Source organism: Pyxicephalus adspersus, chromosome 1, assembly GCF_032062135.1.
Source record: "Pyxicephalus adspersus chromosome 1, UCB_Pads_2.0, whole genome shotgun sequence".
NCBI lineage: Eukaryota > Metazoa > Chordata > Amphibia > Anura > Pyxicephalidae > Pyxicephalus > Pyxicephalus adspersus.
This window is the reverse complement of record NC_092858.1, coordinates 80,158,169-80,184,716: the sequence shown is the minus strand read 5'-3', so window position 1 is coordinate 80,184,716 and position 26,548 is coordinate 80,158,169. Positions and strand designations below refer to the sequence as shown.

Sequence of the window (26,548 nt, the reverse complement as noted above, 5' to 3'; positions counted from 1 at the left end):
ACTCACCTTTTTAAGATGTGCTAGGAAGTCTTTAGGAATAGATGCTCCACATTCAGAAGTAAGCCATATACAGAACTGTCTTTCTTCTTTTTGTGATACTGTGGATAGCAGTTAGAAACATTCACAGTGATTATCAAATTACATAAAGCTTCTTTACATGTTTATGCATGTATCACAGGCAGATTCAGTAAGTTAAGGAAATACTAATACATTTTGGTAGTTTAATTCCTAACTTAATAAACTGAACTTGTATAATATATATATAATTATATTATATATTATAATATATACATATATATATATATATATATATATATATAATTGTTTTGTTGCATGAAGTCTATATTATGCAAACATTTACCAGGTAACCTGGATAACAATTAACTTATTTTATGTTTCAAATAAGGGATCTCTTTAATAAACCTTTTACCTAGGACTCACAAAACATTTACCCAAAGTTCACAGACATTATTTTATTGTCATTTTTGTGGAAAATGTGTGGATCTTAGGTAAACGTTATGTGAATCTTGGGTGAAAACATGGATTCCTAAAATTATATTATATTATTGTAAACATACCATTTGATAATAATTGTGTTAATTTTAATAAGGAATGTACTACATTTTTTGACAGACAATGCTAGTTTTAAGTGTTAATGTGTTTTTCCACATTTTTACAGATTTTAAATGCAACAAGAGGTAGAACATAGATTTGTGGGTAAAAGACAGGCTGCTGATCATTTTTAACAACACATATTTTCATTTATCATGATGCCATGATGATAAGTTTTAAAGAAATTAATTATTTGGTTTTTTTCATTTCATGTATGTTTTTTCAAAGTGCCTCGTATAATAAAAAAAATATATAAAAAGTATGAAGAAAAGTAGCTAATGAGAAATAGATAATAAATTAATTAGAGCTAGCTGGGAATACCACGAGGTTCATGAGGTGTTAAGAAAACTTTTTTTTTTTAAATATTTGAAAATTTTTTATAGATAGTTAGAAGTAAGAAGTTCTACAGACTACAATATATCAATTTGAATGTATATTTTATCAGAAATTAACACGTCTTTCTGCCAGTGCTAAAACAGCAGCTCCATTGAATTTTGTGAAAAAAAATGTAGATAAATATAGAGTCTGTTTTTTTAAAGTTCTTCAATATTGTAGAGATAAACTATTATGGGAGAACCTGGGTGATTCAGCAAACCGGCAATAGATTGTTTAAAATGAGAGAGACAGAGAGTTAGCTCCATGCTTGATCTCACAGTGAACCTTCCCTAATACCCAGTGTTTTGATGAACTACGAAGGAATATACTTCCAGGAGGTATTTATTTAAGCTCCTCTTTGGATTTCCTGTTTGCCAGAATATTGTGCTCCTGCCAGTGTCTTGCCTTTGCTACTGCCTTTTCTCTTACCTACATTTTTCTGTACTGACCATTGGCTACCAAATTATGGACAGTTGTTTATTGCTAGCTGCCTCCACCTGCGCTCCTGTCACACACATATATATAAATATATAATGCTTGATAATATATAATACTTATATAAGTGCTTAATTTGAGTCCTTTATATCTGCCTGGATTTCAACTTCTACTTTTACTAAAAAAAAACAGTAAATAATATGACGCATCATTTTTTTTTTTTTTTTAGAGCAAGGAAAGAAGCTGTACACTTGATCTTACCTCTCATTTTAGCAGCATATTTCAAGATCTTGAATAGATTCTTCAGCATGGCCTTGGAAGCTAGGTGAAGATTTTGTATAATGAGCCAGCCTTTCTGATTCATTGTATCATTAAGTGCTGTTTTTAACTCTTCCTCATTGTCATTCTTCACGCTCACTATAAGTAATGGTAAGTTCTGCTCCTAAAAAAAAAAAGGTAATCTACAGAGGTAAAATTAAAATAGCAATATGTGATATATATATATATATTACAGTAAAATAAACATGTATACAATAAAGTACTCCCTAATGGAAACTACTTCTGAATGAATCTACTTCTGTAACTTCCTGCAGACCTCTGTAGAAATGAGGGGATATCAATGGCCAAAAGTCTACAGATTCCAAAAGTGCTGATTCCTACCTCCAAACTTTACATCACTGCAGAAAACAACAGTGATATTGTGCTTCAAACACAAAAGAGCAGGAGCAGAGGAACCAAGACATCAAAAGTTTTGGAAGATATTATATGCCAATTTGTTGTGTAATGTTAATGTTTACTTTATTTGAAAATTTCAATAAAAATTTTGAAACCAAAAAAAACTTTTGGAAGAGTTGGCAGACTTAATGCCTGGACCTCGGTAAGTTGTGAACTGTGCAGATGTAAGTGGGTAAGTTTTGGGCAATTTATTTTTTTTTCTGGAGTTTTGCTTCATTATTATAATGGCTATTGCGTTTGAGATATGTACCTTTCATTTTTACTTTGGATTTTCCCAGTAATATATAGTTGTTGCATATTTGGTTATAGTAATTATTTTTAAGTAATGTCATGGGTCTCCACATCAGGCAGACTCTATCATATCATATTATATATAAGTGTTTTTGTATAGGCCATCTTTTCAGAAAAGGATGAAAGCCGTAAGATTAGTGCTATTTATTCTGCATGATATGGTTATCTCAATCAGGATCACATTGTGTGAAGTTGAAAATACTAGCACAGGAAACAAAGCAAAAAATAAATGCTAAAAGACATTGGAGATTAACAGGAAGTTTTACTTCACACTGCTTCTCAGCAAGTTGCTATCTAAAGCACACATCTATGTTATCTATTACTTGCTACAATTCCTACAAGGAAAATTCATCATCACATACATTACAATGAATTATGAAGAAACAATAATCTAATAAACATAGTACGATCTGTCATCATTATTCTAAAAATGGAAATCTGTGGCATTCAGAAAACAGACTGAAAGTGGAATTTTAAAGAGAATTTAAGACTTACATATTTCCCAGAATGGCAAGTCACTTAATATTTTAATTGCCTAAAGTTAATACAATGCATAAACATGTACTGGAGATCTCTAGTCTATACCTGATTAGCAACTGTACGTCTAAGTATGCATATAAGTCAGACTATAAACATAGAACTTTTGGACTGAGACATGAAAAGCTAACAATCAACAGCAGGAGGTAGAGGTACATAGAGGAAACGTAACATAAGCATAATCAGTAGCCTATATTAAATTGCAAGTGGGACTTTCACTACACACTCCATCTTGAAAGAATGTTCATACATGACTCAAAATATATCTATAAGAAAAGAAGAATGACCACTTGGCTCAAACACATGTGCATATGTCTCAGATAGAGCACCTCTACGTGCATCTTAATGCAAAGATGGACACGTTGACATACATGATCCATGGTGTGCATACACTTACACTAATATAACCCCACTAGTATCTGTAATCTGTCTTTTAGATTATCCCTCTGCTTGATGCTTGGACCCCTGATATTCTGTTACTAACCTTGGCCTGCTAATATGACCAGGTTGAGTCAGGTACAGAGCCCCTCACATCTGCAAACATCTGGATTTATTACAATGTCATAAATGTGGAACATCATGTTTCTTAAGATGTCAAACAGCACAGTAAAAAAAGCATGCCTTGAGAATACATTACAGTTTCTCTTTAAAGAACTAAGATCAGAATCAAGTTAACACCTATATATATAATAAAAAACCTCAGAACCTTAAATCTTAAGTCTTCTATAATAAAAAAAAATCCAAGCAATGAGACATGTGGCCACTGATATATCAGTATATTTTAAGTAAGGAAAGTTTTGTATCCAGCACCCCTAAGATACAATTCCAATAATACTCATCACTAGAAGAAACTGAGTCAACCATGTAAAATGTAGATTTTATGCACACAACCATATTTTGGTGGCATAACAAGACAAGACAACGTAATGTTTCTTTAAAAGTTACAACCTAAACAGATACCAAATGGAAAATAAAAAAAATTTGATTCTTATGGGCTGTTATGGGCATCAGCTTCCTTTTCATTTATAAATATTGTTGTCCTTCAATTAATTATTATTGCTTTAACCACTTTTAGAATATAAAAAGTCTGATTTAATTACCTTTGCTGAACTGATGATGGTTTGTTTGGTCTTATGGCTCAGAATTGCTCCACTGTATGAAATTGTACTGGAGGTCCTAGAAGGTTCGGTAACTAAAATACCATAGGTATTTTGATCTAGCACTGAAATGAAACATATTTAGTTTTTTGTAAGTACAAATACATAGGCAGCTCTAGTCACTAATCTAAGATGAAGCATTGAAATTTGAAAGAACCAAAAAAACAAAAAAGCAGCATGGCATGCTCTGTGGAAGCCATAAGAATTTTTGTTAGTATAATGAACAGGGCAAAAAGTAGAGGCTTGGCTGGTGTTAGAAGAAGGCTGGGTGTAGGCCTGGTTTAGCCACACATTGGGCCTGATTTATCAAAGTTCTTCAAGCCTATTAGATTATGGGAGACTAATATGGGAGAACCTGGGTGATCTAGCTAGCTTTAAAAAAGCATTTGCAGTTAACAAATGTTTTAAGTCCTAGACCAGATCCATTATAGGTTTCACCCATGGTAGTCTTTACTCTCCATTAATAGAGAGCTTTAATGCTTCAGATGCATCAGGCCCATTGCATTATATGTTGTTCATCCACTGTTACTGTTTGCATATTGCAGTCGATTGAGACTGCTTTCACATATCAAAAGGCTGTAAAAAAACTGCTTGCAGTTATTCACAAACATTAAAGAAAGCGTGCATACAAACTGTATGGATAAAATTCCTTTTTCTTTTTTGTTAGGGCAGACAAAAGGTTGTAGATACATGTTTCTTACATTGCTAGGTAGACTCAGCAGGTGATCTGAATGTGTCTAGCAGCATTGTGGCTAATCCATATATTTATGGGTCACTACAAGATCTTCCAGATCCTCCAGTGGACCAATCCAAACCTAGCTGCCATACAAATAGTTTTGCTGTGTGTCTGGGGAGACAATGTCCACTATTGCCTCCCAATATAATTGACAATGTACAGCTACCAAAATACTGTTTGTATATTCCTGTTTACTCCCCTGGTTAGACATCTACCTGTAGCGGCTATGTTCTTAAAGAAGTGTGGTGTTAGCCATGCGGGTGGTGCCGGCGCCGCTGCTCCTAATTGCAGGCACGGGCACCGGGTCCTATCCTTCAGGTAGAGTAACCTCAGTACCTGTGTTCCATGCCAGAGTTTTCTTCCTGCTGGAGACTTGCACTGGTGTTTGAGCTGGCATGGGTGTGTCTCTCTGAGGCAACACATACACGCCCTCTGTTTCTACAGCCCATGGCTGGATCTCTGCTAGTATTTAAAGGCACTTCCTACTACAGTAAGTTGACTGAGCATTCTCAATGTTTTAGCTTGTCTAAACTCCTAGTGCAAAGGTGCTTCCCCTGTCTGCCTTACTGTGTACCGAACCTTGTTTACTAACCCCTGGACCTTGCCTATTTGCCGCCTGACCCTGACCTCCGATTATGTTTATGGACTTGGACTTGGACTTTGTCTGATTGCCACCTCCCCCGAGTACCCTGACCCCTCTGGTCAGCTGCCACTGAGTGGAGTGGCACCTTGCAGCTACCCTGCGGCCCAAGCCTGTCCTCAGCATCAGAGGCTCTAGTGAAGACCAGGTAGCGGCTTAGTTACGCCCCTCCGGAGCATACCCAGTTAGTGGCACAGTGGGTCCACACCCGCATGCATTACATCAGTTCCAGTTGAGTGCTTATATAGAAACCAAATTTGCAGCATATTGTTTGCTATGTAGATAATTGATAGAAATGAGCTGATCCTTATACAAGAATAACCTTTGGATATTTGTTTCAACACAAATTGGTAAAGTGAATACTCTTTGGAATTGAAAGGATAGATGATATACGGTTGGAATAAGGGATGTGCAAGGCCCAGATGCTAGAAATAGAGTTTCACAGTTACACTGGATTGCTGACCATTCCTTTACCTATGAGTACTGGGACCCTTGTGAGCTGTCACTTTGAGGGGACTGTAGTTCCTGTGAAAATTGCTGGTGGGAATTTTCCCAGTTAAGTTCAACTGGGAAGTGGACCTTGGATTAGAATTTAAAGCACTGAAGTACTTTATAAATCTATATATGATTATAAGTAATTTGCAGCTTTGCTGACAGGTTTATTTGAATAAAACAGTAGCTATGGGGTATTAGTAATCCTTATTTTCACTTACCTGCTATGCTTTCAATGCTCTGATTACAGTTTTGAAGGTCTAGTTGGTTGGACATTTGTCTAACCCACTGACATATGGCATTAGTAAAGCATTCTGGACGTGCTGCACGAATAATCAATAAGCAATGAAAGTCATCCAAATGAGATGTCTCATCTGCATATCGAGGAAGCTGGAAAATTCCTCTGCTCATATCACCTTCAGCACCTGCACATTTAAAACACAGGAAAAATAACATTTTGTTTAAAACAAACTGCACTGTATGTTAAATGTTTGTTTTAGAATGTAAAATGCTTACACTTGCTGAGTTTGCAGCATGCTATGTGATTTAAAAATTGCCAGAGAATAAAATACATGTTACCACTAAGCATAGCAATACACCTGCTCTGTGAGAGGTGAATTTCAATTAATTGTAAATGGCACCTTAACACATGGTACAGTACAATCCAACACTCAATGAATCATAGAGTACCACAACACATATACCATGTTTTTTAAAATATATATTTTTTTAAATTGTATTTACATTTCCTTTACTGCGGTGTGCTGGTAGCCCATTCATTATTAATGCCCTGTCTTAATCTATGTTAACTAGTGCCAAATTGTGTCCTGTTTATGTGTGTAATTTAAGGCGTCTGATTTCAACAGATGGAGAGGGAGATTTAGGGAACATGAGAGATGACATTTTTTCTCAAGTTGCAAGCCACAGAGATGCTCCATATTAATTCCCACGTGGTGAATTGTAAAATATACATCACTCTAGTATTCAAGTACTCTATCTCGTCTACACATTTAAGAAGGCTTTGACATACACCGTGGTAAAAAGTCTCTAAACTATGTAGATTCTTTGCCAGTGAAGTTCATCTTAGAAGTCATAGGGGGTCTATTTTTAAAGTTGTGAATTTACATCACTGGAACATTTCCTGGTGGAGAATCTATTCAAAGCACATGAACCTGCAAGATTCCCCATTATATGTGGGATTCTTCGTATTAGACCCCAAAGAAATTACTAAATCCTCCAGCAGCACATGCCCAATATTTTTAAACTGATAAAACAGGGAAAGATATATTTGCATGTTTGCATGCATGAGCTTTTGTTTTTATAACAATGTGTCAGAGATTGCATCAACAAAAGAAAAGTTTAACTCTGCTTTATTAATAAGGTTGTTTAAAAGCCTAAAGATTGCCCTTTATCTCACATACTGGACCCCTATATATATATATATATATATATATAGGGGTATATATATTGCTGTTTAAGTTCTATTAATTATTACCTGTATGCTATTTGACATAAGTTATACTACACAGTCAAAGCTGTCAAAATCATATTAGTACTCCATTACTTTTGTTATCTAATGCAAAAAAACTGTTTAGAGAAATGTAAAACATCTAATAACATAACGTAGAACATATATTACAGTAATATTTCCTACTTGCTAACCATTTTATTGAAAGAGGGGAAGAAGATGAAAATTATGTCAGCCTTTATATCAGGTGCCAAATATATTATTATCAATGACAAATGTACTACTTAAAGATGTACAAGTATACATTGGCACTGTTTATAAAATGCATGGTGATTGAACCTGCATTATTACACAGACAAAATTATGGGATATTGGTAAATACAGGTAGGTAAATACAGAAAATAACTTTGAGCTGAAAGGACTTTATCATTATCAATAAAACCCTAATAGCAACAAAGGAGTTAATGATAACAAAACTGACGGGTAAGCTGATGTTCATTTACGCCTGAATGAGCCGGAAGACCTTCAAACAGTTTGACCCAGTCTCTACCGCACTGCCAGTCTGAGGGATGCCACTTAAATATCTCCAGGGACACATGATAAATGAATCCATTAGGACTGTAAAGTGGACTAGAAGAGATACGATAATTCAGAGTCCCAGGGCCAACCTTTCCTTTTTGTGCTATTAATGCATGGCAGATGTGTATAAAGGATGCAATATGGCAAAAGCCATTCATAAATTATATTTGAATAGGCTGTTTTAAATTGTAAACAGTTTGTTACTATATTATTCAAACACGTATGTGCTGGCATATGACATTAACATTATGACAAAATACAATAATAGAAAATATGGCAAAATTTATTATTGAGCAGCAGCAAGGAAATATCATTTCTTTGTATCTTTCAACAATACATTTTCATTTTTTTCCTATTGCTGTTAAAAAGAGTCACTTGTACTGCTACTGTAAATTAACTTTAAACAACAAGTAGAAAAGACTTTATCAACTTTAGAAAACCAATCACAAACAATATTTCTCAAATAGATAAACAAAATCAATAAATATAAATCCTTGAAAGGGCAAACATGAATATAAATCATATCTCAACCAAGGTACAAATATTTTAAACTGTAAAAAAGAGTAAGTCAAAACTAAGGTACACCATTACCATTTACATTGGATCTAGGAGGGTAGGTAAAAGCCAGGTGCTGTCAATCAAATTGCACTTGACTGATGATCAAGCAAGAATGACCATCTCTAAAAAACATTGACAGTTTGCAGGTCTGGAGCATTCAAGTGTGTGTTAATACAAACCCAATGAAGAAGGACATCTGCAATTATCTTAGAAAAACAATTGTTGCTGCACATCAGTCTGGGAAGGACTTTTCAAAACACTTACCAATCTTACCAGGAGTGGACATCCCAGTAAATGACCTGATAAATTGCAACTGCTCAGAGAAAACTGCAAAAAGCCCAAGGTCTATATCCCAGACTCTACAGACCTCAGTTAGGATAGTAAAGGATAAGGGTTATAACAGGAGAAAGCCTCTATTGTCTAAAAGAGAACATGGGGAGCATGGCTTGGGCCTGTAACGTTGCATCTGAACAAACCATAAGACTTCTGAAACCAAAGTGAATACGTTTAGCTATAATCATAGCGCCACATTTGGTAAAATCCATACACAGCATATCAGTACAAACACTTCATACCAACTGTGAAGCCCAAAGGGGTAATATTTTAGTACTTGTTTTGCAACCACAGGCCCTGGGCACCTTACAGTCATTGAGTCAACCATGAACTCCTCTGTATACCAAATTGGAATGGAACCACATTTTTACTAAATTTGTATTTCTTTTGTTTGTTGGTATGGTAAATTAGGTCTAAATTATGAATACATACCTGAACCAAGAACATTCTGAAAATCCATTCGGTACCATTTTTCCCACTCTGTAGCATTCTTGGTTATCTACAACAATAGATTGTGGAAACCATTACTTGCAAAATGTTGTTTTTTAACTCAAAAAACACTCTGATTAAACAGCACAGCATCTCCTTCTATACACCCTGAAAGTAAGAACTCACTTGGTAATTTTTTTCTTTTAAACACTTAGTTCATTCATATTACTTAGTGTTGATAGTAGTATTCCACTTAATACTATATAGATGAAACCTAACAATGTATACATAAATGTCCATTGAATGCCTGATATTTTTTTCAGGACAATTCTGTAAAAATGAAAGTATACATATGTTATAGCAAATTCCCTAATTCTTTACCTGGTAACACAACTGTTTGAGATGTACTGAAACAGCTGACAAAAACATTAATTCTTGCCATCTGTCATTAGGCAACCATGATGGTGGATTTAGCCTTGAGTTGGAACTCTCCAGGTTTTCCTTGCTGAATATGTAGCTGCCTGTAAGAAATAAAACCACATTTATTATTGTATGTCCACAAAAACATTGCAAAGGTAACATAAGTTACCTGTTCCCTGGCTTCTCTTTTATCTACCCATAAATACACATCGGTAGACAGTGGGTTCATCAAACTACAAATCAACAACTAGGAGACTATTTATATAATAAATTAATCTGACAATAAAATTATAATAGACCACGCCTGTCAATCTGGAGCAAACCTCTTTAGTGGCAAAAGAAATGGCTGTACTAGAAATAATTAAAGTTTGCTGACCATTCTATAATGATTACAATTCAGACTTTTTGTCCTCAATGTCCATCCAATGTCCATCTTAACCACGTGGAAGGTAAAGTGGCACTATTTGATTTCTTAATCATATATTGTTTTTATAATGAAAGTAATACATCTATTAGGTTTATTTAATAAAAGTGTTCTAATTGATTGCTATGCACAGATGCTCGCCACTACTCTTATCACTTTGGTAATCAATACTACCTTAAACTGCATGTGTAAAACATTCTCTGTAAGATATTGCAAATTTGTTACATTATTTACACTACAGTTTTGCAATAGAAATGTAAAATTACATCATTTAACAAGGGCTGTCTCGATCTGACAGCAGTTTGTGACTGCTGATCACTGCTGGGAACATGAAAGCTTGCAGGATTTTCTTTATTATTCATTATCAAACAGATAAGTGAATGGTACTGGTTGAAAGATGCTGCCAGGGAAAGTGGATTTTTCTGTCTTCACCCATGATTTAATACACTAGTAAAGCTATAAAGGCTTGTCGTCAAGGAATACAAATGAAACACTTTTAACATTTCACCGCTCTTTGCTATGATACAGAATGAGCAAGACTCTGGAGAGGCAGCCTGCTAAGAATAATTTCATTTATCCTAATAACTGCAACAGCATGCTGCACTTTCTCAGTAAAAGCAAGGTGTTTATGTGAAGAAAAGTTGACTTATTTTCTGATTTGCTCATCTCACAAAGTAGATTTGTAAATTGTTCTCCTCTGAAGTAAAACTAGATTTTTTTACCAAGCAACATTGATCAATTATAATACACTTTTCTCCCAGGGAACTTAAAATGCATAAGTTAGGTCCACATTGTTTCCTCTGCTGAGTATCAGAAGAGGAAAATAAAGGAACTAGTAAGAGTACTGGGCTGGTTGGTCATTAGTGGGTGGGAACTTAAAGGCCATCAGAACCTTTTTAAAAGGACATTTTTTAGACAAATCATGTTCATTAGACTAAATTAACAGTATTACCTTTGGAAATGAATTATACAATTTAAAAAAAAAAATATGTTGATGTGCTTAGTTTTAGCTGTGTGTCTATCCACACAGCCAGGACCTTTCATGGATATTAGTTTCCTGTTACCAGACTGGGGTCATACAATTTTTCGCCACCTACTACAAGCCCTGGCCCTCCTAATTCAAAAGAAGCACTCAAAGGAAGAAAATGTGTTAAGAAATGTGATGTGGTCTTTAACTCTTCTCTCCATATCATAGTATGGTAACAACATTTCTGTTTGCTGATTTTTCCTGGTTGTAAAATTGTTCCCAAACACCAAAAATCACTTCTGCTGCTGAGGTGTGAAGGTCATTCTTTACTGGCAATGACCCACAGAAGAGCAGGTGTTAGGCAACACTTATCTGGCTGATCCCACGCTGTGTGCCAGTAGATCACCCCCTGTTTGGTCTTTCTGGTGGTGTCACAGCAAGCAGATCAAGGGATAAGTTGTTTGCCCGCTGCTCAGCAGCACACAGCAACTCCTGCTTCCCTTTAGCCATGCAGCCTGAGATGTACCTTTTCAGCATCCATATTACATACTCTGAGGCTGTGCAGAGCTGAAGGGGATTTTTGGAGCAGATTAGTCCTTGTCTTCATTCTGCCCTGCCATTGGCTACTGTGGCTTTTAAGCCTTTCAGCTTACAGTCACCAGTTTTAGTGTTAAGCCTGCTAACCTACTTCTGGTGTGTTTATTTGTTGGATTTACTGTTGCTGATTCTGTTTCCTGACTGTGAGATTGTATGCCATCTAGACCGATCTTTGCCTGTGACCCCGACTCTGCTTTGCCTTAACCTCTGGATACCTTGTTTGATGGACTAATTACCAGTGAATGACCACACGGTTTGTTTTCTGGGTTTGCCTCTGCTGGACTCTCCAGTATTGCATTATCTTTGGACTCCTGGTCCTCCCTCAGTCCTTCCCCAGACACCATGCTTTGCACACAGAAGTCCTGGGGGCAACTGTGCGCTGGAATGGAGCAAGTAGCCTCCCGAGGCTAAGCAGAAACTTGCTATAGGTGAAGAGTGCAGAGCTAGATTGGGGGACTTGCATATGGTGAGCACTGGCATTGCTCTTGAAAAAAAGTATTTTTGAGGTTGGTAGCTTATTATGTCATGTGTGATTGCAGGTAGTCCCAGAGTTAGGGACATTGGACATACGGACAACTCCTTCCCTGCTTGTTCGTGTGCAGGACAGAGGCTTAATGGGGGGGAGGGGCGGTTTGCATGACTTGCAAAATAATTATTTTGCTGTTGTGAAACCTCTTGCAACTCCTTAATGACCAAGACAAACTCTGCAGTTGTTTCTTTTTGCATATCAAAGCACAGCTTGCACCAGAAATTAATGAATGTCAAGGTTCCATACATTTTTTTTTTTTGCTTTGTTTGTGATTAACTCACCTTGAGGATTTTATACAGTAACTGACACTACACTGCCTAATAACATTTTCAGATAAACGTCTGTCCTAATTGCATTTATTAAAATATTGTACCTGTTCTGGCTTAGATACAAATTCAACTTAAGAACATACCTACAGTTCCCATCCTATATGCAACCCGGGGACTACCTGTAGTTTCAAATGAGGTCATAATTAAGCTATGTCATGATCTATGTCTGCATTTTTTAAAACTTTGTTTATAGTTATATATTTAATATGTTTTTTTCTAAACTTTGTACTATTATTTTTACATCCTCAAATAAAAATATTAAAACTAAAAAGAGAAGCTTGCTGGATACAGAAAAAATATTGGGAACAGATATTGGCATTTGTAACTGTGCAGCTATGTTGCCTTCTAAAAAAATAATAAAGTAACAGTTCCTTGCAATAAATGATGGTTATCAGTTTCCGTACAGCATGGCTTGAGTCTGAGAGGAAGAAACAGTACAAGAAATCAGTGTATATGATGAAAAGAAACACACTGTCACAAAGAGAAACAAATAGCCTATTATTGTGTTGCTACTCATTTTACTGTACTCTCACAGGCTGCGACAAGTCTAGGACCAGCATAAGTGGTAAAATTAATAATGTTGGCTATCAGACGAAGTTCCTCTAGTGGCAGAAAAAAGTACAACAGGGGAAATCTCTGAAATGAAGGTATTTGTTATTATTTCTTTTGATTAGCTATTATTTGTATGTCTCACATGAGATTGTAATTGTTGTTAGCTATAAGCATTTTTAAATTGGTAAATAATTAAAATATGGATGTTTTTCATATATGCAAAATATTTTCTCTAAACAAAATCAAAATATATATTTTTTGTTGCATGTTAATGATGTTATTTAATGCTTTTGTGGACCCTTATTGCTGCATTTGCTGATGAGCCCTGCAAACTTTGCTATGGATACCACAGTATAACACAGGCATTGCATTGTACAACACAGGCATTGCATTTTGCATTGTTGTAAAAATATATTATGAAATATTTATGTTCCTTTCAAAGTCAGAAATGGGAAACATTTTACCTGGAGAGAGCTTTGAAGCGAACTTGGTAAAACACTACATAGCCATTACCCTTCTGTGAAGGTTATAGGCTCTCATCTGGCTTCCACGCTAGCCATAATTAGCATTAACCAGGTTTGTCCAGCATTATTATTACTGAAGGCATGCTGAGACGTTATTTACTGCATGAACCATAGCGCTGTAGGAATCTTGACTTAAGAACATTTTGTGCCCTTATTTACTCAGATGTGTCAGTTTTATATACCTCGTAAACAGCCTAGTCATCTAAAACTTTTGTTCACATTTAGATTTTAAAAAATAGAATAGTTCTTTAAAGTAATCCTGTAGTGAAGAAAAAAAGTATTAATCTACAGTGACTGCTTTAGATAAGGAACTATAAGGTTTTCAGAGCATAGCTTTCTTATAACAATAATAATGGGAATAAACATTTAGACAGCTTTAATTGTGCTCCCCAAAATATCCTAGCTTCAAGGTATGGTAAGAACACCTATTTTCCCACTCAACAAGTTTGAGTATTATTCTAAGTAACATATCTCCAGACCAAAATATTGTCATGCTGGGGGTTGCCTTAGTCAATGCAAAGATGAGAATAACCGAACTTGGGATAACAAAGAAACACTAATAAAGCTGTTAGAAGACTTTTTGTAATATAGAATGGTACTATACGGCACATTTTGATGCTTAATAGCCAACAGTTACCTTACTTTATTACATTTTTTAACCACTACCCGTAAACTTTTTGGCTTAAAACCTTGTATTGAAAGTACCATATACAAACTTTGAATGTTCTTGCTAACATCTCTACAAAACTGAGTGAGTATGTTTAATTTCTGGTGTTTTGTTGTGATTATATCTCTAGGTCTAAGATAAAGTTTGTAATGAAAAAAGGAAAATTTAAATTAATAATATTGGTAGCATGATGTCTACTCTCTGGATGGTGTGAAAATCTCTGGACTAGATGGATAGAAATACAATTCTGGTGACAGATAAAACAGCTAACATTTGTGTATTTCAATGGTGTATTTACTGCGTTTGAAGTTCAGCTTTGAAGGTTTAGAAAGACTCCATATGCCCTCCTAAAATCAAATATTTACATAGCAGAAAAGGTCTACACATCATGGTCATTTGGGACCCAGAAAAAGTTGTTGTACCAAAAATCACTAATTCAATGCCAATGCAAATTTTAACATATATGTGTTATCACAAAATATTCATAAAACTAGATGAAAGCATATGGCAAACCAACATTTACATGCAAAATAGTTTTGGAACAGTTTTAAAGAAATTACTATATTAATAGCCATCCACACATCACAAATAAAATGTCTATAAAAAGGTTTGAATAAAGAAGAATATAACTAATATTGAAATTGTGTGTGATCTCTTAGCTATAATAAAAGCTATAGCATTTTACATTTCAACATGCTGAAATGAAGTACAAATGGCTGCAAGTCCATACAGGTAAAGGAATATGTATTTGTAAGAGTACCTTTTAAGAAAAAAGTCATTTCTTCCTCTGTGATGACATTTTCATCTTCCAATTGTTTCATACAGAGAAACAATAGAGCACAGGCTTGGATGCTGTGTTCCGGAAGCAAACTCCTAAATTAAAAAAAAAAACACAAAAAGTAAAGTGTAATTGTGATCTGATTGGGATGCTATAAGTACATGTATATGCTAAAGTCTCTGGTCACTTTGATATAAACCTGGGCTACCAGTACAGCAGTACAATATGTCACTCACATGTCATTACATCCCACCCACAGCCAGACGTTACTAGACCACCATAAAGAAAAGTCTTTGGGGAAAAGTATGTATACATTTTTCTAAAAAATGATTTTTAAGAAGCAGACTTTAGGTAAAGGAAATAGGCAGGAGAGGTGGGATTCAATACGTTGAAGCTTGGCTTTAGTATAGAACACTAGTTTTATGTTTCATTTTAGAACAATTGGATTTGACATTTGACATTACACTTACAGTTTTGAAGTACACAATTTCTCTGTGGCTAAGTATATTTCCAGCCTTCTGATATATGATGTAAAAAATGAGCAAATGTTTTGGGAGGTAGAAAAAGGTGAGCTAAGCTGTCAAGAAAACAGCAATGTTAACAGCACTAGTTATTGCGATGAAGTATAGATCAACATTACTCTTGCCCATACAGTTCATTCTTCCAAAACCAAGGTAATCTGAGAACTGTTTTTGTGCATCATAGAGAGAATGGGAACACGAAGGTAAGTTTGTTTTAATGCAAAATACTGTGGACACATCCTGCCCCTGCTGCAATAATTACCCATTTGCTTACAATTTTGTAGTGAAATTTAATTCCACTTCAAAGCACATCCCTACTCATAACTTATTTTAAGTTTTGGAGATGTAGTGGAAGAATCAGGATCCCCATACTTCCTGTGTGATTGCCAAGAGAACAAAACCTGTCCAGCAGAGGTACAGACAGAGCGTGAAGAGGGGTTTTATTGTTTAAATCTTTGTTATCTTTAAAATCAATTTAACTCAAAATGTGCATTTTTTATCTTGCTGCTTAGTCCCTTGTTACACTCTCATATACCCCATTTTATTTTATAAATCATCATCTGCTCATCTCTAACTTTAGCCTTCATTCACACATTATCTCTCACAACTGTTATCTTTTTTACCCAGTAAACAGTTTCAAAGATTGTTCTTTACAAGAAAAAACACTTTGCCCGTCACCAACAATTGTGATTGCTTCTCTCCACACTGTATATAGTTGGCCAGGTAAAACGTCCTGAGTGAGATGCCCCACTGAGTGTCACTAAACTAATTTACTGCAATTCATGCATCAAATGTTCTAATGGGTGAGCTGCCTCCATCACAAAGACAAGGTGAGATTCTTTCCAAGCTTTTGATTTTCTTTCTTTTTAACTTACATATCAAAAAAGTCTGATGAGCAGTTAGAAATCTAAATCATTTATTCTATGCTCACTTGGGGTCCTCCTGCTAGCCGTGGGGCTCCAGGCAGCTGTTTCTTTTCTGATGCCTTAGATCAGCTCCACTAGTAACTGTCAGGGATACCACTGTTTTCCCAGACTTTTACAAAAGAAACACAATTCAGGAATACTTTAAATGTATAGATACAATCAGACACATTCCAAATGTATTGGAAACAATTGTCTCTGTCTGCAGCATTTGTCCTAATGACATAAGACAGTCTGGTTGGATTTTTTGTTGTATACATTTCCTACAAGAGATGTATGTTAATCCTTCAGTTGTGTAAGCTCATCATACAATCATCGGCTCTTTACTTGCTTTGTAACGTTTGGTCTCTGTATAATAAAAAGGCCTTAAGTATCTCTATATATTGTACAGACAATGACTATATGGGAGGATACTGAGTTTATTGATTGTTACTTTTAGGAATACAGATTCTTTATGAATCAAATCAAAATAAATTATCATGCTGTTTGTTAAGGTATTTCAGAAATGTCCACTGTTTGTGTATATATTTCATTCTTTTTCTTGTTCTATCAACAAATACTGTATAATACATTTTTTAGCCAGTAGCTGAAGCTGTTTTTTTTAACATGTCTAAACCTAACTAAGCTCCAGTTTAAATTTAAATAGACTTGTGCTTACATTTTTTGTTTTGAAGATATATGTCCCAATTCCAGGTTGTAGCAGAAAGGCAAATTCACATACATCTGCAGAGGTATCAAACATGTTCCCTATCAGACCACACTTTTGGGCAAGGGTGTTTTGGAAGATAGCTCATAGGAAAAAGGATTTTAAGGAAAAAAATCAAGGGGAAGATATGTGAATAATAAGGTAAGGCACAAATGAGAGGAAAGAACATCAATACAACTGCATTATAGTTTTGATATTAACCATGCAGAGTTGATCTGTCATATTACTTTAATACTTGCTATTGTATACACGTGTTGAAGGAAATTTGTGTTTATATTAAAGTTAATACTCCTCATGAGCACTATATAATTTAGCACAGTATTAGAATGAAGCTCATTTTATCCTCTTGTGTGCCATAGGTATAACATGCCTTTGCTCTTATTGCTCTTATTAATAATATGTGCTCCACAAATGAGCATTAGGAGAGCAGATAATGTTCATTAACTAGTTTTATAGCACTTTATTGCTGGTATAAAAACATGCCATACACTAAGCTACAATAAACTACAATAAACCCATACATTTAAGATACAAACACTAAAAAATCTATCAGCCCCTATGAGCATGGAGTCTTACTAGTTGACCAAATCAAGTTTTCCTAAGCTCATGTGCTCCATTTTATAATTGTATTTGTTTACTTGTATTTATAAAGCACCAACATACAGATGCTCCTTGCTTAACGACCAGGTTAAGTTCTTAAGACCTGGTCTTTAAGCTAATTAATTGTTAAGCAAGGAGCATAGGATAGACCCGGTCTGCAGTGCTGCAAGCATGCAACGCCTGTCAGTGACATACTTACTGACAGTCTGTAGACCGGGGAATAAGAAGAATGCACAGGAGGAAGACAGAGGGGGCCCGAGAGACAGAAGAGGAGATGCTGCGTGGATGTACACTGTACAGTTATTTACAGTATACTCATCGGAGTAGCCAGTGGTATGTGCAGGTGGTCGATAAACAGGTAAGTCATAAAATGAGGTATTACGCAGTAACCTTGATTACACAGCACTTTACGAATTATAGTGTCAAATCACTAACTGCCTCTCATAGGGGCTCACAATTCCAAGGCCTATTCTGAAGGGAAGCCAATAAACCTAACTGCATGTTTTTGAGATGTGGAAGGAAACTAGAGTGCCCAGAGTAAACCCACACAAACATGGGGAGAACATACAAACTCCTTGCAGGTAGTGCCCTGGCCATGATTCGAACCTATGACCTTGTGTTTCAAAGGCCAACTATGTGGCCCATGTAAGGCGAAAGGTATTAAAACAAATGGATGTACCCACATAACGCACCAGAAGATTCACATACAGCCATTAGACTAGAAAGGGCTAGATCCATAGGACCTGATTTAATAAAGCTCTCCAATGCTTGAGAAGATACACTTTTATCAGAGAACCTGGGTGATCGAGCAAACCTGGATTGGAACAGGTCCAGGATTGAAAACATTTGCTAACAAAAAGCAAATGACTTTTAAGATTCATTTTATGTTTGCGGATCACCCAGGTACACTGAAGAAAGTGTATCCTCCCCAGCCTTGGAGATCTTTTATAAATTAGGCGCATAAAGTCTACTGTATGTCTGGCTCTATTCAATGTTCATGACAATGCTTAAATATTGTAATATTGTATTGTTACTTTAAATGTTATGGATTATTCTTGCTCTGCCAAATAGTTCCCAGTAATTGAGCTCTGCTTTAACGCTTAGCAAGAAACCTGACTGTATGCTACATTTCAGATATAATACTTAGAACTTCTGTCCGTGTGCCTAATGTCAAACAGAACAAAAGTTTCTTTTGAATGCTGCTTTAGGCTTGTTCACAGCAGATGTCCATCAATTTACATTCAACTGAATTTGTTTTACATATTTTAATTTTAATCTGCCAATCCCTAAAGAAACTGTGTGCAACCATACTTTGGTGCCTTTAAGTACTGGTGATAACTTTCAAAGTAGATATCCTGTAGATACATATGACAACATTACCAGTGTGTGCAAAGCCTTATCTCCTTCTGGAGTTTTACCCCCCCCCCCCTTACATCAAAGAGCATGGAAACCCTAAGTCATCCATCCATCGTGGGACAAAATTTTTATTTTTTATGTCCATGCACATGACTTGATATAATTTGCAAAATGATTTTTACCACATTTAGTTATGGGGAAACTCCTTTAATAGGTGGTAATTCAATTTGCTAAGTAAAAGGCTTCTTCAATTTGCTAAGGAAAAGTTCTTTAGTAAATCAACTCCATTTCGTATCATTAGCAAATGTGGTATTTTTGTACTGATCTCAACATTGCCACTTTTGGTACCAAAAGACAGGTGCTACAGAATTAGAAAATAGGTCCAAAGTATACTGAATCTACCACTGCACATAGTATTTGTTGACAGAACGGAAGTATTTTTTAATGATTAAACTCAGCTGAGAACCTTCATTCTATGCCCTGTTTGATGGTCACTCTCAACTTCTATTTGTATATTTAAACAGGGCATGGGTTTATATATATGGGGTGGATACTTACTCAGTCATAAGTTGGTATATGGCTTGTGTTAATTGATCCATTATCTTCCGCATCTGGACTGAAGATAGAACAAAAGGGCTTGGGTCAGTCAGGTTGGTGAGTAATTGGGTTTTTGAATCTGGCATGGCATCTGTGGAAAGCACAGTAAAGAGGGGATTAGTTCAAGCAGATTTATCTCCCTAAAATGTGTTCATATACTTGACAAGAAAGCTTTTCTATAAACATGGCAGTTTTGCATTTTATAACTTATATTACTAAGACATCCCAGTCACTGCAGAGGTTTAGCTGTCTGAGGATTTATTTTAACTTGTATAACCTTTAACATTACTGGATGTTTTACAGGATATTAAAAGATCAATCCCTATATACACAAGCTTTTATAGTGTAAATCCAGACAAATATAACTGTTGATTTTTTGCAAGGTGCAACATAAAACATATAAAACATATTTATTTGTTGTTTTGGTTCCATTAAAACATACCTCACAAAGGGATGAATGGTAATGCACGTTAACTGTATATAACCTATGCCTGAAATGCATGACTGTAGATTTCAAATAGAAGTATTTTAAATACAAACCTAAACTTTACCACAAAAAGCACACCCAATCAGTGCACACACAGACAGAACACACACAGTCTGAAAACAAGGAAACCACAGGTTGCACACTGAAAACATATACTTTACCATACTGGGGCCCTGATTTATTGAAGTTCTCCAAGGCTGGACAGAATACACTTTCATCAGTGAAGCTGGGTAATCTAGCAAACTTGAAATGGATTTCCTCAAAGTCATTAGCTATTTGTTAGCAAATGTTTTCAATCCTAGACCAGATTCATTACAGGTTTGCTGGAACACCCAGCTTCACTGATGAAAGTGTATTCTCTACTGCCTTGGAGAACATAAATAAATCAGGGCCTATGTATCATGGTAAGCATTGTCAGAATAATGTGCTCTTAGCTCAACAATTTACATACTTGAAGACATACTGAACCATAGTTTTCACCAAGACTAGACATCAAACATGTCTGCCTTTGCTCATCTTCATTACATGAAGGTGGAGATATTAGTAGTACACAAAAGAAAAACACAATTTTTCTTTTAGTTTATCTTTTATTGGGACAAGGACACTGAATTTTTTGCAAGATCAATATGCATTATTTTTACTTAATGGTTGTTGTCTGAAACATTAAAACAAATATTAAATAAATATAAAATACATATTTGTTTTTGAGTATAGTTATCCTTTAAGTAATTGCTGGTTGCATAAAAGAGCACCCAATAATCAATAGTTTGCTATCTTGGTATATTACAATTGAATAGTTCACACTAAATCAGCATCTATTAGGGAACTTTTTGACAACCTTGGAGTAAAACTCTTGAATATAGATTCATTGAAAAGATATCTAACAACATGGTATTTGAAGCTTTACAATAAAAATGTTAACCCTGAGCAATCATGAAAAGAGTCTGCAACATTCAGTACAATAATTGTTCATGTCATTCAATGTCTCACTTTGCACATATAATAGTAATGTAGAAACAATACTATCTTCTACTAAACTGACTAAAAAAGCACACTATAAAAGCTATTAAAATTTACAAAAGGTAATGCAATGAGCAGCAGATTTCTACAGCAGTGCAATGGCTCAAGGTATTCTATTCAGCAATAATAAAAGAACTGGTAAAATACAAGTGTACCGTCTTACCTTGTCATATATAATTGAGTAAAGCCAAAATCATTTATAACTTGCACTCAAGAAGAGAGATGGAATAAAATGCGTGCAAATTATTACCAACAAAACACAATCTAACTTTATCAGTAAAGGAGCAGAAAACTTGCCATGATAAGTAATAGTTACATACTATCATTTATCCACCTGCTAAAGTATATCAACAATTTAAAATCAAGTCAGTACCAAAAAAAGTAAATGTAAAAAGTAAAATGTCAAATAACAGAGAGGTAAGCTAAATACTGAACTGACTGACAGACCAAACGTTACTAAGGGTACAATCATTTTTAAAATGTAAAATTGCAGTATTGTACCATGTTTCAGACAACACTACAAAAATCTACAGTAAATAAATTTGGAGGCACAGAGCCAAAAAAGAAAATAAGGGATAGTCGAAGGGGCTGTGGACAGGGGAGCCTCCTATCTTCCAGCCAAGATGATGCTGGAAGATAGGAGGGGGGAGCTGATTAGAGCTGATTGAATAGGAGGCCGGGAGTAGGAGGGGTAAGGTAGGAGTTAAAAGGCTGTGGTGAAGGAAGCAGAAGAGTTAGTTAAAGCTGGTAGAAGGAAAGTTTCCCACCCAACAGCCCTTGATTTTGCTGCTTAGGACGAGTCAAGTTAAGTGTTGCACATTCTAATGGAAGTGGCTTCCAAGTTTCTGGAAGACAGTAATTTTGGAAGTGGTGGGGGACCCATCCTTGGTATGGTGTCCTCTGGGATATAAAATGCCGGTTGGGCCAGAAGGGGGGTCAACATGTGTATGATATTGGCACCCAGGCCTGGGTAGGGCAGCTAGGAGATAAACATATAAGGTTACTGACGACTCAGATGGCCTAAAGTTTGTGGTGTTTAGGCAGGCTTTCTAGGAATAGCAGTTAAAAAATTTTATGTTTATAGGTTTATGTTGGTGCTTTCAATTGATTAGTTTAAGTTACGATATTTATAATTGTTATGTGAAATATTAAAGAAAAGCTTGGTGTTTGTGCTGTTTATTGACTATAAGGGGAAGTGAACTGGCTTGCTTCTGTGGAAGAAGGGGGTGCATTATGGGCTACCTAGTCAAGAACCTTAAGGACTAATCAAAAATAAAATTTAAATTGAAATAGATTTTATGAAAAAACAAAAAACGACAAACCAATTGCTGCAAGACTTTAATTGGAAAACCTCTGGTTTATATGCATAAACCTCTGCTTACTTTAAGTACCCAATAAAGTGCAAAGAAGTTAATGGATGATTAAAATTTTAGTGAATATTCTTCTGCTTTAATGAATCAACCACTGGGTATAAGGTCAGGCAGTTGTCAGGACAGTAACAGTTTGATATCAGATGACCTCTAATCCCTGAGATTCAAGCTGAAATGACAGGCTAAGGCCAGGAGTATAAAGCTAAACAGAGGGGCCAATATGAATTTTTCATAAGGCTACACAATTACAATAATTTAATTAAATATTCAGATTCCTGAGGGGTAGCATAATAAAATTCAGCTAGCTGTGTTTGCATAAATTATGTAACTAAGATCAGATACTTGTTCGTTATTCAAATGCTTAAGTGTATGAAGGCCCTAATGATATGTACAAATAATTTCTTGAATTTCCCATAAATCTTGTGATTTACTTATTTCCTGTATTCTTTACCTGTGCAATAGTTGATGAGGAGGGGTAGGAGATGAGGAGAGATCTGGTTCCTTTGTATTGCATCACAACAAAGTGGGAAGGGATGACAACAGGGGTTAAGGAATTCAGAGCGAAAAATACACTGTGTTGTCATGCAAAAGAGGAAGGCAGAAACACACTATAAATTTTGCACATCAGCAGTTATTTTTCTTTAACTGCTGTGTGTTTAAATAAATTAAAAAATCAGAAATATGCATGTATTCAAGAGATATAAAAAAATAATACTTTTGCCCTAACCTACACTTTAACAAAAAAAAAAAAAATCAAATCAATATATTAAATATACTATTTCATCATAACCTAATGTACAATTATGGTAAAGTAGAACCATGGCCTCCCAGGAGGAATTTGTGAAACACAAACGAAGGAGGATTTGCCTTACTAATTGAAGATAGAAAGTTAACTTTATGAAGCTTGTGCATCACATAAGTATTGCATTTGGTACCGAAGGTCTTGGTTGTTGTATATTAATTAGGTTGTAATGAATTTTATCTTTACAGTGATATAGGAGCTGCGCAGCAAAGCCAATTTACAATCTTTATTTACTATAGTAAATCAGGCCCACACTGAGAGAAAATCTCTCTAAATTGAGTGCTTCTTTCACTTTGAGTCCTAAAAACATTGGTCACCAGGACACCAGAATATTGATATACAATATATAAATTATGCCCTAAATTACTAAGTGTTGAAACATATCACTTTCATATTTCAGAAGTAGGAAATCTCAAGCAAGTACTACCTAAATTAGAACAATCTGTTTTTCATCTTTTAACCTTGGTAAACCATATAATTTTTTACAGTATTAAATATCGCTCCGTTGAGTTGAGTTGATATTTAAAGGTAGTACAAATGTATTTTATTGAATGCAGAACAAGGAACTAGGACTTTACTGTTCTAGAGGCATGAGTTGTGCATTTCTTATACCACTGAGAGATATGTAACTATTTCTATTGCTTTGTTCCCGGAGCACAGGGAGTAATTGTGGCTGGAGTGGAAGTGTTGGTTCATAATAACCTCTCCCCACAATAGTGCAGTTCTGTTTCTGCTAAAGTGTTTTACTACCAAAGTGAAGGTATTATAAAAAAAAATGTAAAAAAATAATGTGTTATTTCAATGTTCAGAAAGGAATGCACAAAATAAATAACAAAAAGAGCAACCATTCAAAAAAATACGAAAAAAAATTATATACCATACTGTCCAGTGTTTTATAAAAAAAATAAAAGAACATATAAAACACATGATTATTACCACTTTCCCTTTTATTATTATTAATATTATTATTGTTAAACAGGATTTTTATAGCGCCAACATATTATGATGCACTGTACATTAAATAGGGGTTGCAAATGACAGACAGATACAGACAGTGACACAGGAGGAGGAGAGGATCCTGCTCTGAAGAGTTTACAATCTAGGAGGTGGGGGAGGAAACACACAATAGGAGAGGGGATATGTAGCAGTGGGAAGTAGTGCAGGTTTCAAAAAACAGAGGAAAACGGGTAGGCAAGTTTAAAAAAGTGGGTTTTGAGTGCTCTTTTAAATGAGCAGAAAGTAGGAGCAAGCCGAATAGGATGAAGAAGACTTCTCCAGAGAGTTGGGGCAGCTCTAGAAAAGTCTTGGAGCTGTGCGTGTGATGAGGTTATGAGCGAGGAAGTAAGTAGTAGGTCACTAGAGGAGCGAAGAGAGGGGGAGTATTTTTTTTTACCAGGTCAGAAAGGTAAGTGGACAATAACTGTGGAGGGATTTAAAGGCAAAGCACAGGAGCTTGAATTTGATTCTAAGGTGAAATGGAAGCCAATGAAGAGAACTACAAAGAGATGCAGCAGAAGAGGAGCCATGGGAAGGATTGAGGAGTCTGGCTGCAGCATTCATAATAGATTGTAGAAAAGAGAGTCGGGTTAGTGGAATACGAGAGAGGAGGAGGTTACAGTAGTCCAGACGAGAGATGATAAGAGCATGTACAAGGAGTTTGGTGGTCTCTGGGGACAGGTAGGGGCAGATTTTGGAGATCTTGCACAGGTGAAAGTGTCAGGACCTGGAAATGTTCTGAATATGAGGGGTAAATGAAAGGGCAGAATCGAAGGTGACACCAAGACAACGTGCCTGAGGGGAGGGACAAATAAGTATTGTTAACAGTTAAGCTGCATACACACGTGCAATTCTTGTCATTGGAAAGGATCTTTCACGATCCTTTCCAACGATAAGAACCCCAAGATGCATGAACGAGTGCTGTACATACAGCACCGTTCTGCTCTATGGAGAGGGGAGGGGAAGAGCGGCGGAGCGGCACCCTGCTGCGCGCTCTCCCCCTTCCCTTGCATTAGGATCGCTCATCGTTCATCGTCCGTGGATCCACCAGGACGGATCCACGGACGATGAATGACCTGGGCTGTACACACGCCAGATTCTCGCCCGATATCTGGCCGATGCCGGGGCGAGAAAAATTTGACGTGTGTACATAGCTTTAGAAGTATGTCAGGGGGAGATTTGAAATGTGACTGAATATGTCCTTTGCCTATCTAGACACAAAATTGGAACATGCCTTCTGAAATTCTGAAAGTTAGTTATAATGATATCCAAGTACAGCTAAATAGTAACAAATCAGAACAAACTATGTTAATCCTGCATTTTATATCCTGTTCATGGTGTGAATCAATTGTATTCTTGGTTAATTCAGCATGCAGCATGATTTTGCCTGCCATAATATGAACAAACCGTGTAAACATGAATGCAAACAGAAAGCACAGGTCACACATTCTAATAACTTAATTGTAATTGATTTTTTAATAAGTTGTTTTTTTAAACTCTTACAATATGGTACATATTACATAAGCTCATATTCTGTGTGTCCTGGAATCAATTTGGTAATGTAATTTTCATGTATTTAATTCTATTTACATGCATCAACATGACAAATTTTGCATATCCTGAAATCTAATAGAACATCAAATGTTGCTTTGTTCCATTGTCCTATGATTATTTCCACCTTAACATGGCAGATCTTTTTAAAATACGACTTTTCAGTAACTCCACTTTGTAGCCATGTATCCACATAGAAAGCGCTGTAAAAGCTATTTAGTGGGTTATACATTGGATAACCCAACTGTGGCTTGGCTTGGCCTTTTTCTGCCACCTAAACTCTTTTCTATTGATTTTATTTTTTCAAAAACTTACATATCAAATACATACACAATAATAAACTGGCTGGTGTCTTGTTTGAGACTGCTGCTTGTATGAGCTTTCATCTACATATAGGGTGGGTGATAAACTCTCAAATAATTTGCGGATATACCAATTGGGGTCTCTTTACTAAT

General features: G+C 35.7%; 1 protein-coding gene across 1 annotated transcript in view; it reads right to left on the bottom strand.

Annotated features, from left to right (window-relative positions):
* LOC140326798 (uncharacterized) overlaps window positions 1–26,548 on the bottom strand; it is a 222,399-nt gene that overhangs the window by 39,011 nt on the left and 156,840 nt on the right. Inside the window, 8 exon segments of the mRNA XM_072405754.1 lie at window positions 7–98; window positions 1,684–1,864; window positions 4,086–4,207; window positions 6,232–6,435; window positions 9,381–9,447; window positions 9,759–9,898; window positions 15,147–15,259; window positions 19,829–19,958. Coding sequence (XP_072261855.1) covers window positions 7–98; window positions 1,684–1,864; window positions 4,086–4,207; window positions 6,232–6,435; window positions 9,381–9,447; window positions 9,759–9,898; window positions 15,147–15,259; window positions 19,829–19,958 — 1,049 coding nt within the window.